Source organism: Larimichthys crocea, chromosome XX, assembly GCF_000972845.2.
Source record: "Larimichthys crocea isolate SSNF chromosome XX, L_crocea_2.0, whole genome shotgun sequence".
NCBI classification, from domain to species: Eukaryota; Metazoa; Chordata; class Actinopteri; family Sciaenidae; genus Larimichthys; species Larimichthys crocea.
The window spans coordinates 77359-89995 of NC_040030.1; the positions used below are offsets into that span (position 1 = coordinate 77359).

General features: G+C 37.4%; 1 protein-coding gene and 1 pseudogene across 1 annotated transcript; one reads left to right on the top strand and one right to left on the bottom strand.

The window, feature by feature from the left end:
- The first annotated feature begins 778 nt into the window (after positions 1 to 778).
- On the top strand, positions 779 to 2809 carry LOC104918787 (leptin-B-like; annotated as a pseudogene).
- A 4588-nt stretch (positions 2810 to 7397) lies between these two features.
- Positions 7398 to 11061, bottom strand: LOC104918785 (Transmembrane protein 53). The gene is made up of 3 exons (XM_027291878.1): positions 10857 to 11061; positions 9285 to 9856; positions 7398 to 8099 (listed from the first exon to the last, which is right to left on the bottom strand). Exons 1-3 carry the CDS (start codon positions 10880 to 10882, stop codon positions 7720 to 7722), a joined length of 978 nt encoding a protein of 325 aa, XP_027147679.1. The 5' UTR covers positions 10883 to 11061; the 3' UTR covers positions 7398 to 7719.
- Between the last annotated feature and the right edge of the window lie 1576 nt (positions 11062 to 12637).

Here is a 12637-nt window from a genome sequence, read left to right on the forward strand (position 1 = left end):
ACTGAGGAGCCGGGCCCTTGGGGAAAAAAAACAAAACAAACATAAATAATAAGAAGCTTTTTTTTGGTATCAACACAAAGGTCAGCCAGAGAAGCTTGAATGCATTAAGGGCACTTTATACCCATAGGGTGAGAGACATTTTTCCAATGCACGTCACCGGACACAAGCAGCCATTATTTCAGCTTTCAGCTTGCTCCATTTGAGACAACAATATAGTGACTATAAAGAAAGAAATACAATAAAATAAAATGACACACGTGTTAGCCCGTTGTTCTGTAGCATTAGTAAAGTAAAGTCCAACAAGCTAAAAGACACATTAGATAGATACTAACTATCAAGCCAAGGACACTAACTAGATACTAAGCATTGAGCTTAACTTAAAAGCTAACAACACGCTATCATACATCAAGTATTTGGCTCAGGAACAAGCTAATTGTAGATGTTATTATCAGGATAACACTTTAAGAATGTGCCAACCTGATAATAACATCTACAATATGACAACTACAATAATAACAGATACAACATACACACACACACACATATACAACACACACACCACACACACACACACACACAACACACACACATATATATATATATATATATATATTTATATATATATATATAATTATATATATGTGTGTGTGTGTGTGTGTGTGGTGTGTGTGTGTGTGTATATATATATAATATATATATAATCAAAAATGATAATGATAAAAAAAATGATAATAATATATCCAAGCACATCTGTAAAAAAAAAAAAAAAACACAAAAAAAAACAACCAGTCACTATTCTGACTTAACTATAAAGTATGCTTTTGTAAATAAAGAGTACTTTTTCTGACATTACTCAGGAATACATGTACAGTACAGTACTGGTGTTACTGGAAATTGTTGGTCAGAACAATGGAAGTCTTGTTAAGGAAACATTGAATCAAGATAGACAAAGAGGAACATTCCTCTACGGTGAAATAGAGAATGCAGGCCTACTCGCTTTCACACATACAGTAATTACATATAGACCCAAGAGCAAGGTGGTAGGAGCATTGAACCTTCAGACAGACCTCAGAAAAAACACCTCCGGAAACCACCACTGTTTACGAACTGTGTGTGTGTGTGTGTTTGCTGTTATTATCTTGTTATTTTTAACTCCTTGTTGCACAACAACACAAACATGTAGAAAATGTCATAGAGAGCATGTTAAAACACGTGCAAAAGAATCCAGTTGAAGTTAAAGTCCTGTTAAAGGTTGTGTTGTCATTTCACCTATGTATAAAATAGCATCCATGTACATGTTTTTCACAATCCTTTTGTTTTCTATCTTATCTCTTTCTTTAATTGTGTGTTGTGGTTGTGCACACGGGTATTAGTGGCTTTGCACTGCATAATATCAATTCAAGCTCCGAGCTACCTACACATTTTCCAGTACTTATGACTGAACTGTTACGTCTGCAGACATGCATGCATCAAGTGAAATCCTCTGACAGGAAAACATGGGATGTGTGTGAGTTTGAGTTCCAAGTAACTGAATGACTACATGATACGAAGACCCTACATAATCAAGACATGTTAATGTGTTGACCTACAAGGGTCAGACAGGTTTGTGTCAGATTGGTGGAGGAGAGAGGAGGGGGATGGAGTTAGGCAAAACGCAACATTCAGAGCAGACTATTTAAATGGGGAAAACCTGTGGGGAGGCATGTGTCATATCTTTGTCATTCAGTGTTACGGGAGCACAGCCGCAAACTCATAAAAAGGTAAGACTAATACTTTTTTCTTTTTTTTACAGTGTAATAACCATACAAACAATATTTTACCAAGCTTAACATATCTATCTTATTTATTTGCACAAATGCAAATTTATACATCTATTATTATATTGTACAGAGTTTTATTATGGTGTCTTTGTCATTCATATAATTTATTTTACTTTCTGTTTTTAGGATGCACATCGTTCTGGCCTTTCTCTGCATCTCTCTTGCAGTGGCTCCTGAATGCTCAAGTCTTCCCACGAAGGGGAACTCAGAAATCAGAAATTCCATAAACAGTATAACGAACTTAGCTCAGATAACCCTGGCCCACATTAATAAACTCAGGACTGAGGTATGCACAGTGTTTAATGTACACATAGTTTCTCACAGCAAAGTCTAATTCGGTGTGTTTAAGGAAAATTGTAGATGTTTGCATCATTAAAGCGTGAAAATTAAAAACTGAGCAACGTGCTAATATGCAGCTCATGTTCTTTCTCCTCAACTTAGCTGCCGGTGCCTCTGCACATAGAAATCAGCACTCCTTCCATTGAGGGACTAACAAGCATCAGTCATGACCTTGGACTTTTGGATAATGAACTGCAGAGTCCTTACACGGAGCTCCTCGTCCAGATCGAGGTCGATATCTCCACCTTGGAAGGAAGGGTGCGCTCCCTTGCCCAGACAATGGACTGTACCCTCCAGGCCAGACCTGTAAGACAGACCATTGACAATTCGTTCCCCGAGAGTCACCTTCACATGACTCTGACGAAGGTCCAGCGCTACGTGGAAACACTTCTTCTCAACAAGGACAAACTCAAGGTCTGCTGAGAAATTCAGACTTACAGCACACATATGCCAAGGCTTGCCATACTACAAATACACTAACTTCTGTTTGCACAAAGAGTCAAAAATGTAATTTGTCTTTTGCACATAATCTTTGTTTTTGTCACTGGCCTGGTGATGTAATGCATGTGAGTAACATTTTCTAATGACTCAAGCAATAACGCTCTTCCTCTGGTTAGTTGCATAATAACATAATGCTGTAGCTTTGTACAAGGTGCAATTAAAGATTTTCTAGAAGTTTGAAAAAAATATTTGAAATAAATTTATTATTTGAATTTTATTTATAATATAGATATAGCAAGAGATGTTTCCTGCAGTATAGTTTATATGTTTTGGATTTTGGTATGAGTATTTTGCTATGGAGATTCTTTAAAGAAAACTATTTGATGAATGTGGAGTGTTTATGGTATCTGAAGTGCACTGTTTTTATTGAGAGCATAAATATTAAGCTTATGGTCAATGGGATGCAAAAGCTGAAGTTGTATTTGTTGTATTAAACTTTTCAATAAAGATTTTAATCAATATTTATTCATTTTTATGTGTTTTAAATTCCATGAAATCATTTAAAAACATCAAGTCAAGGCAAGTTTTTTAAAAAAATTATTTATTTTCAGAATCAGTATTACTTTCAGAAACAAATTAATGTTTTTAAAGTTTGGTCAATCTACTGCCAAAAAAATCAATTGATTAAACTTTTTTCTCTTTGAGTTTACTCAAACAAAATAATGAATCAAAGTCAAAAGAGTTTACAAAAAATGTAAATGAAACTTGTTTTTGCGATATATAAGTTCAATGTGTGTGTTACAGAGAGACACGACACCATGCTGAGCAAACAAAAACAAAACTGATGTATTTCAAATAAGGCTTTTGTGACTATAATGGCAGTCACACACCATAAATGAGTTTGTAATAATAACAACATTACATTGCTGTGAGAAAGTCGCTATAAGAATATTTATGATTTCAATATTTACTTTATATTTTGCACCATAACATTTCTTGTTTGTTCTCAATGAAACTAATGTATTATTTTTTACAGCTCTATTCTTATCAGCAGACACAGTTTTGTTGCATTCATTTTGAAATTTAAAATGCTTAAATATGTGTCATAGTTTAATGCACTTTTTAGTGAGCAATGCATAAAGAAAAGTATTCTAGTTTTATAAGAAAAACTAAATAACTGTATGTAGATAATACAAACATTCATCTCTTAAAAGACATGAATGTGGCAAAAAAAGGTTAAAATCTGACTCACAAAAACACACACATGAACATCACGCGGCACGGCTTTGTGACACATACACAGCTGTAAAGGATTATAGTACGCTTAAGACGAGAGTGTAGTGAGAGGCGCACGGCGCTCAAATCTGCATTTTGTGTTTTTGTACATCTGAAGCTAAGACAGATGATGGATTCAATTATTTTTTAGAATATAATTATGCTAGTATTTATTAAATCTATTCACATTAAAGTGGTTAAACCAAAGTTAGTTTCAGTGTTAAACTAAACCTGCTCATTTAGTCAGACTTTCTGCATTTTATTGTATCGCTGAGAAATCACGATCAAAATGTAACTGAAATTAAAAGCTCTTCCTGTTGCATTAAAAAGTGTTTGAGGTCAATTTTCTCAGGTTATATCAATAAAATTAACTTAACTCGAGTTAAAAAGTAACAGAGTTATTATGACATAAGAAAAAGACACTCAAAACTCTGAATTATTATAAAATATAATCCAGAACCACGACTGATAATACAATGACTAATACAGGCAGTACAAACACAGTACAAAATTATAAGAATACATTATACTAAAGATATAAATATATACTTCCTATATATAATTCCTTCTCTAATTCTACTTCTCTAATTTCCTCTGATGCTGTACAAGAGTGAACACAACTTGGAAAGCTATCCAACAAAAAAAGACACCCAAAAATTCTCACATGTGTTTTTTTCACAGAGGTGAGTCAAAAGACTGGAAAGTAAAAGTAAATAAATCACACAGACGTAGAAAGTTGTGATGATATTATTCATCAGTAGAAACAATGACTGAATCAGTTAAAGCAATCAATGGCATTAGTAAAAAAAAACATCTGTGATTTGTGAAAGCGTTTACAAAGGCCTAGAAGGAGTTGTGAAATAGATGTGATAGTAGGGGCCCCGGTGGGTCGAGGTTACAGTGGCGTATGAGTAAGGCCGCATTCAGGCAAGGCTCTGCGGTGAAGACACAGGATTTTCTTTCATTTGAGTGGGGGGTACATTGTAGTCTACTGACTGTAGACTGGGGGAAATTCATTACTTAAAAAGCCTGAGTGCAAGTTTCTAACTTGTGTGAGTGTTTTCATGTTTTCTACTAGACTGAAATCAAACAAAGTTATATGGTAGGAATGTGTGATTGCTTCAACCCAACAACAGAAAGCAGTACATTTTATAATACATTTTAGAAACATCTATCAGAACTGGAAATTGATAAAACTGGCAATAATAGCAATTTACTGAGGTCTGAGTGGACATGGGTCTCTCTAAAATTTATTTCAGAGCTGAGACATTTAGAAAACATGAAGCTTGTTTTATATCTCTGCACTGAGATGATCATCTCAACTGAAAAACTAACTTGGGGATAAAATGAGACTGACTAAAGTTTTCTATCCCCTCATTCATGAATTATATTGTCAAGCTATAATATTGATAAATTATAGACATTTTATTGTTATTTTATGTCTGTAATTTGTTGCTTTCTTAGAATTTTGTGTCTCTGTGAATATGCAGTAAAATGTGCCAAAAGCTGGGTGTGCGTTCCTACGTAAGGACACTTTTCATGTTAAATTTTTTGATCCGCTACAAGGCCGTGCGATTGATATCTGGTTTGTGTTGTCATAAATCTACGGGGCCCGTCTGAAGGGGGACACCACTCTCCAGTCGTGAGCTAACATACCTTTAAATCCAACACTCTGTGACATGACTCAGCATTCTTTCTACATCGAATCACTACAGAGGCTGGCCCACTTTACTTGAATGGCAACTCCATGTGAATGTCATGATCTGCTCAGTGGTCCAACCGCACAAGCATTACCACTAGTTTTTAAACCACCCATCTGGTATGAGAAACATTTCCTGAATTATGCAACATTAATTATATAAATCAATCAAAGATTGAATGTGATTGTGCAGGCAAAGTCTACAGGGTCAACAGTGTGCACCACACTGTGTTCTTGTCATCACAAACTAACATGTAAAGCATGTTGTTTTCACAGGTAGCAACCAAAACACTCAAGTTACTATGCAAATCTAACCAGCATGACAACAGCTATGACTTGGCTGACAACATTTCCTACCAAACAACACTGCAGTAACGCTATATACACTTCTACACAAAATCTAGTGCGCGACTACATCAGTTTGTACGGTAAAGCGTGTGAGCGGCTTTATGGTGCCTTAAAGTACACCTCGGAAACTCAGAAATCCAATAATAATCTATTTTCTAAGATACATATGCAGATTTAGAAAAGTCAATAAATAGACAAATCAAATTGTTTTCTCCCCAGCTACCTCTGTGGTGAATTTCAAGTTATTTTACTGTACCATTTTCTAATAAAGTGTATGATTTCAGCATCAATGGTACAGTAAAATAACTTTAAATTCACCACAGAGGTAGCTGGGGACATGCAGAACAAAAATCAGGAGGATTTGTGTTTTTAAAGACTTTTTTAAATCTGCATATGAATCTTAGAAAAGCGATTATTTGATTTCTGAGTTTCCGAGGTGCACTTGAATGCACCATGAAGCCGCTCACACGCTTTACCGTACACACTGATGTAGACGGGCACTAGATTTTAAAGCGTAGATAGGATGTTTACATCGGTTTACGTGACGTACGGACGCCAAACTATACGTCATTACGTCGCACGTCGACGTAATGAAACACCGGGGTCGTTGTTTTGGTCAAACTGCCTCGTATTTTTAACAAAAGAGCTAAAAACTCTGCTTGAAACGTGTCCGTTTTTATAACACGAGCTGTATTAAACTAAATATCAACCACGAAAGCCGTAAAAACACTTGCAGTCTGGCTTTTTTTAAATGTTTGACCAGCAGATGCCGCCGTTTGCTCTGCGTCAAATACAGTTTGCTTCATTAAGCGAGTTCAGGTCTTTACTCACCTTTACCTCCCAACAAACACTCACATTTCTTCTGTGTTGACCCACCATTCACTGAAACTGGCTACAGTGTTTGTAACCACCTGCTTTAAAGTCATTTTACAGCTGGTTCAGCTGCACAAATCCTCTCATGGTGCACATCTGTTTTCCAGTCCTTGACCCACCTTTAGCTGTCCTGCATACCGCCTGTTCACCCCCCTGTAAGCTGTGTCAGGGTTCCCACGGGTGCTTGAATTTCAATTCAGTGTTTTCAAGGTTGTGAAAATGCTTGAATTTTTTGTGAAGTGCTTGAAAATGCTTGAAATTTGTGTGATGTCTATTTGTCACTGTTATTGCGCTATGGTAGTTACACAATACACCGCTCACAAGCTGAGAATACAAGCCAATTCACAATTAGTTAAAAATCAAAACAGTCAATCTACCACCATATGAAATAATGCTAATTAGACCCATATTATTATGCCATACAGTGGCACCGCTGCGCTTCCCATGACCATCATGGCAAACACAGCTAGTAGGCTACCTATTTAAAGGTGCTGGAAAAATGGAAAAACTGGTGCTTGAAGGTGCTTGAAAAGTGCTTGAATTTGTTCATGAAAAAGGTGTGGGAACCCTGCTGTGTGCTTTGTGCAGAAATAAACAAAAAGTGCTTTTACAGACAGTTTTACTTGACTAACATAATGTGCAGAAACCAGCTCTCTGGTATCAAGTGCAACATCGGTTCCTTAAAATTCCCAGTGCAAAACAAGCAGCACATAACATGACCTCCAATATCATAATAATAAATATTGCATATCAATTCAAGTGTAACCTTAGCAACAGAATCAAACAACTGAGCGTGCATAAAACGAGAGAAAAAATACAAATTACAGTTAATAATGCCCAAGCTGAAGAATATAACGATCAATGTGCATTCTCTTTAAACCCATAAAGCATCTTACAGTTTAAAAATTCAGTCAGACTGCACTGTCACTCACACCCAATAGTGTGCATGTTTGCATTTGTGGAGGAAATGGACAGTGCGTTCAAGTATTTCTCCAGGGTAGAGAGGTAGTCCTCCGGGTGGCATCGCATGTGCGCCGCATGCACCGACTCCTTCCACCTTCTGCTCTCCACGCTCACGCCCCTCTTCCTCCAGTGGTCGATGCACCTTTCCAGGGCGACCGGGTCACACAGGGCATCGTTCTCGCTGAAGAAGAAGAGGGCTGGCGCCGTAATCGGGTTGTTGTGAAACACCTGGACGCTGCTCTCGTAGAGGTCCGCCGTGTGGCTTTTGAAGAGCCAGAAGTAAAGCATGGCGGCATTTTTGACGAAGGCCTCAAAACGTGGCAGTAGGGTCTTGCCAAGACCTGAATAACAAGAGACAGAGAGTTAATATTTCATAATTAAGAGCACATTTCCATGTTACATATATCTTTGTCTTTTACTTGAATTGACACAATGAAAGTCTCATCTGACTTTGGGGGATGTTGCCATGGATTTAAATGACTTGATGTGGCCTAAACCCTGTTTTTTTGTCAAATTAGACTTAAAAACGTGATGATTCTCAGAAAAGTTCTGCAGTCTATTTTTGTGATTTCTAAGCAGATTTAAAAAGGTTTAACTGCATTTTTCACACTGAATCTAAAAACACCTGCATCATGTCTGTGTGTTCTGATTTGCCGGAGGTATTTGGTGTTTTTAAGCACCTCGATGCTTCCATGAGCTGCGTGTCATCGGCTCTGCTGCTGCTCCAAAAGATAACTGTATTGTTTATAGTATAGATAAGCAGCTGAACTACACTAATTAACTCGTGAAAACATGCCTGCACTTCTATCTTAATTACTTAATAATTATAGAGGTCCGACAGTTCATGTTTGTCCCAAGGTCCACAGCTATTTGAAACATTGATCAGTTTGTTGATTACAGGGCTGCGACAATCAGTTAATCAGATTCAAATTAACCTGCGATTATTTTGATTAAAGATTAAATAGATTCCAGTTTCTCAGATGAAGATAAGTAGGTCTTGAATTATATAAAACTGAATATCTTTTGGGGCTTAGACAAAATCAATTAAGATTAAGATTAATCAGTAATGAAAATCGTTTGTTAGCAACTCCAGTCAATTAATCTATAGCAATTTTGGTCTTTGAATACGATTTCTAGTTATTTAGCAGAGGAAAAAAATGCCATATATGCACTTATTCTAGCTTTGCTGCTTTTTTATTTACCTCATAATAAACTGAATGCCTTAAGGACTAGGTTTAGGAGTGTTTTGGTTGGAAACAAATAGAAATTAGGAGAGGTCACCTTCACTATTCTGGGACATTTTGTGGATTAAATCAATCTCATTATGACAGCCTTATATAAATGTCAATTGGTGAATGTATAAACTGTTTGCAAACAGCCCTGGGAAAGGTCAGAAACAAGCTGCCACAAATAATTCCTGGACCCCTGACAAACTGGAGCAGTCCGTCAGCTGGCTGATGAATTATTTAAAGATTTGACACATATCCAAACACAAAAGTAACCCGAGCTGGTTCACGCGCACTCACCTATCGCCATATGTTCAAGAGTGCCAACGACCAAGCTGTCATAGATGTGTCCTATCACCCTCTGGGCCAGGCCTGCATGTTTTTTCTGTCCCTGAGCGATGTGGGTCAGTATCTGCGTGAAAGTGTAGCCACCAATGGAAGAGGCATGGACCAGCACCGCCCTGTCTGAGAATTGAGGCTCTTCCAAAACTTTCAAAACCTCCAACCCGTAGCCAAGCCCCCACCGAGGCCACAAGAAGTGCATTACATTGCTACGGACTACAAGTACATCGATGCCACGGTCCAGGTAAAGGTCCCTGTATTTGGCAACAGCACCTGATTGGGCACCGAGCCAGGAGAAGAAAACAAGAAGGGGGCGGCGAGGGGAGGTGGATTCTGATTCGTTTCGGGGAGAGGCAGGTGTGCGTGAAGGTGACTCTGAGAGCAATGCACAGGAGGAGGAGTCTTTACATGATGTGATGTGATCTGCTCCAGAGAATGGAGCATAATAATAAGTTACGCTACTACTGATCCTCCGGGTTATGAAACTCCCTCCAGTGACTGGTGCAGACGTGGCTTCAGTCCTGAAGAGGCTGGAACAAAAGACAAGAGTTACAGTTACACTCACACATAATCAGAACATGTGTTTTTGGTTTCACTGAAGATTTCACTATGATTGCACCTGTAAGAATATATGTGACATATCTGCAGTTTTAATAAAAAATAAGGCATATTTATAGTGAATTTGTTTTTCCTCTCTGCCAAAAAATGGGGGGAAAAAGATTTTTTTTTTAAACAAAATAAAATGTTTAAAATTTAGCATTTAGTTTTTTCAAACCATGTTTGGCGGAATAAATTAATTGAGCTCGCTGTGGAGTAGCTATGAACATATGGCATGATCATATGATATGTTTAATTATTAATAAGATAATATTGGGTACACAACAAAATATACAAAGCTAAATTACATGTTACATTATTAATATGAATATACTTGCTAGAATAATACATCAAGGAGTGAAGACAGACAGAGATATGATTGGAATATGTGTGTAACATTACATACTGCTTTAAATGTTTTCATCACTTATATTTTTGACAATTTCTACACTGTGTTTATGGACAATATTACTGATTATGACAAACATCATTATTTATCCTTAATTATATTTGAACTGCTCTATATTCCATCATTTCTTGTGTCATTAAGTAACACATTGTGAAACAATGTGCAGTTTTTAGTGAAACTGGGTGTTTGATTATGGTTTTTCATATCATAACAGCCATAATCAGGCTTACTTCCGATAAATCCCTCATACTGAACATTCACGGGTTGCCATTTTGTCTGATAAAAAGCGGATTAAGCTCCCAGGTAAATGAAAATGGACTGTAAGAAGGTCATAACGCTGCACCTTGCATCCACCGAACCGAATCGATCACTGGAGTCCGGTGACTTCATCATTTGAAACGGACACTCACAATGCGGATGCAGCGCATCATCAGCGCACCTTATTGTAATGCGCATGCAAAGTGCGCTACACGGAACACACACACACACATGCAACATCACAGCAATGTTTGATTTTGTTATACCTGGTGGACAGCAGCAGGTTTCCCATTTTTTTACAGCGCTCTTCCAGTCCTCCTGCCTGCCTGGGGAGTCACTTTGATCCGGATCTGCCACGGCTGCACACGCACCGGCTCCCCTCAGGCTGCGGCTGCAGCTGCTTCCTCTTCTTGATGGTTTTATTGGGAGTATGGCAGACAACGAAGGGATGCGTGCACCACCAACTGGTACGGAGGCTGAGCAGGGGACAATGATGATAAATAAGCAACACAAAACTATAATGTGGCAAACATCCTGCTTAGATAATTAAATAAAAAAGATCTCCTGGACTCTCATTGGTGGAGGGAGTGCCATCATTTACTTAAAGGTCAGTGTGTAAATTTTAGTATTTATCAATATTTATCAGTTTCCATTAGTGTTTAATCACCGGAAAATAAGAATCGTTGGGTTTTTGTTGTCTTATAATAAGCCCTTTATATCTATAGTGAGAGTGTAAGCCAAACTCTAATCTAGATATGCACTTTGGCTTTTAATGTGAATTTGCCAAACAGGCTTTTTCTTACATGCTTGGAATGAGAGTGAGCTATAGGAGAGTTGTATTCATTTGGTTGCAAATTGCAACTTCACCGCTAGGTGTCACTAAATCCCACACACTGGACATTTAACTTTACTTTGCTACCACAGTGATCAATGCTTCTTCCTGGTCCTTCTCCAACTTTTCTTTGAATCTTATAAAACAATCTCCCTGACCTCTCCTTCTGAGCTGCGCTTCATTACACTCTTCTTCATTTCTGTTACATCAGTGCATCTCCTTTTTTGTTGTTGTTGTTGTTGTTGTTGCAAATCTATCTGTTAATAACTGACCTTGTTTCCGTATGTTCTGGTATCCATCACACTCAGTCCCTACAATCATTTGAATTCTACATTCTACAGTTTTGTCTTGTGTTAAATGATATTATCCTGCAAATGAATTCCAAAAGTTAAAAATCTGTATGCTTCGTACAGCGTTTATCCCATTTCCACTTATTCCAGATCCTCATCAACAGACCTGTAATATTTTTGATTGCATCTTTACACAGCTGCAAAGGCTCACACTGCAGCTTAAGCAGAGCTTATGTCTGCAAGTATTATTTATAGCCCAAAGAACCTCGTGGTCAGGGTAACACGATAAAGTCACGTTGAACTTCCACTTCATCTAACTAAGGAGACATTAGAAGGTCATGAATTCTGTTTGCTCTAACCTACTAATCTCTGCAAGACATTTTAATGCCACAAGATGGGGCCAGAGACTAATACAGGCAGTTAGGCTTACAGAAAGAAGTTATCCCTGCAGCATGTTCATAGTAAGTGTAAATCCATCCCAGGAGAAATGCGTTGGTTATGAAGTCATTTGAAAACAACACATTACAGCACACTTTTGTGCTCATTTCACAGTTTCCTCTAAATGAGTAGTGATAAGACAACAATGCAAAACCATGCAAATACCTTAGTTTCATATCATGTAGGTACACTATCTCCCTGTGTAACTTTACACTGCAGGAATCTTCACAGGCAGCTTTATACGTTATAAATACTGTATTTTTTATCATTGATAAGTTAATTGTATCTACTGGGTGGCTTAATTTATTGTATAACAGTGTTTGGTGTTTTTGTGTTAGTACTATATTTTCCTCCAAAATGTAGTGAAGCAGAAGTATACTCAGTTACCTCAGAATTGTACTTGTACTACTTGAGAAAACGTAGGCTTAATAACTTTTTATTCATTAATTTATCTGTTCCTAAATTGAAAGTAAAAAGTTCCTTAGTT

Coding starts and splice junctions, on each gene's coding strand:
- LOC104918785 (XM_027291878.1), bottom strand. CDS start 10,882: ATGGGAAACCTGCTGCTGTCCACCAG. Junction 9,857..10,856: donor AACCTGCTGCTGTCCACCAG/GTATAACAAAAT, acceptor CTTTTGTTCCAG/CCTCTTCAGGACTGAAGCCA. Junction 8,100..9,284: donor TCTTGAACATATGGCGATAG/GTGAGTGCGCGT, acceptor CTTGTTATTCAG/GTCTTGGCAAGACCCTACTG.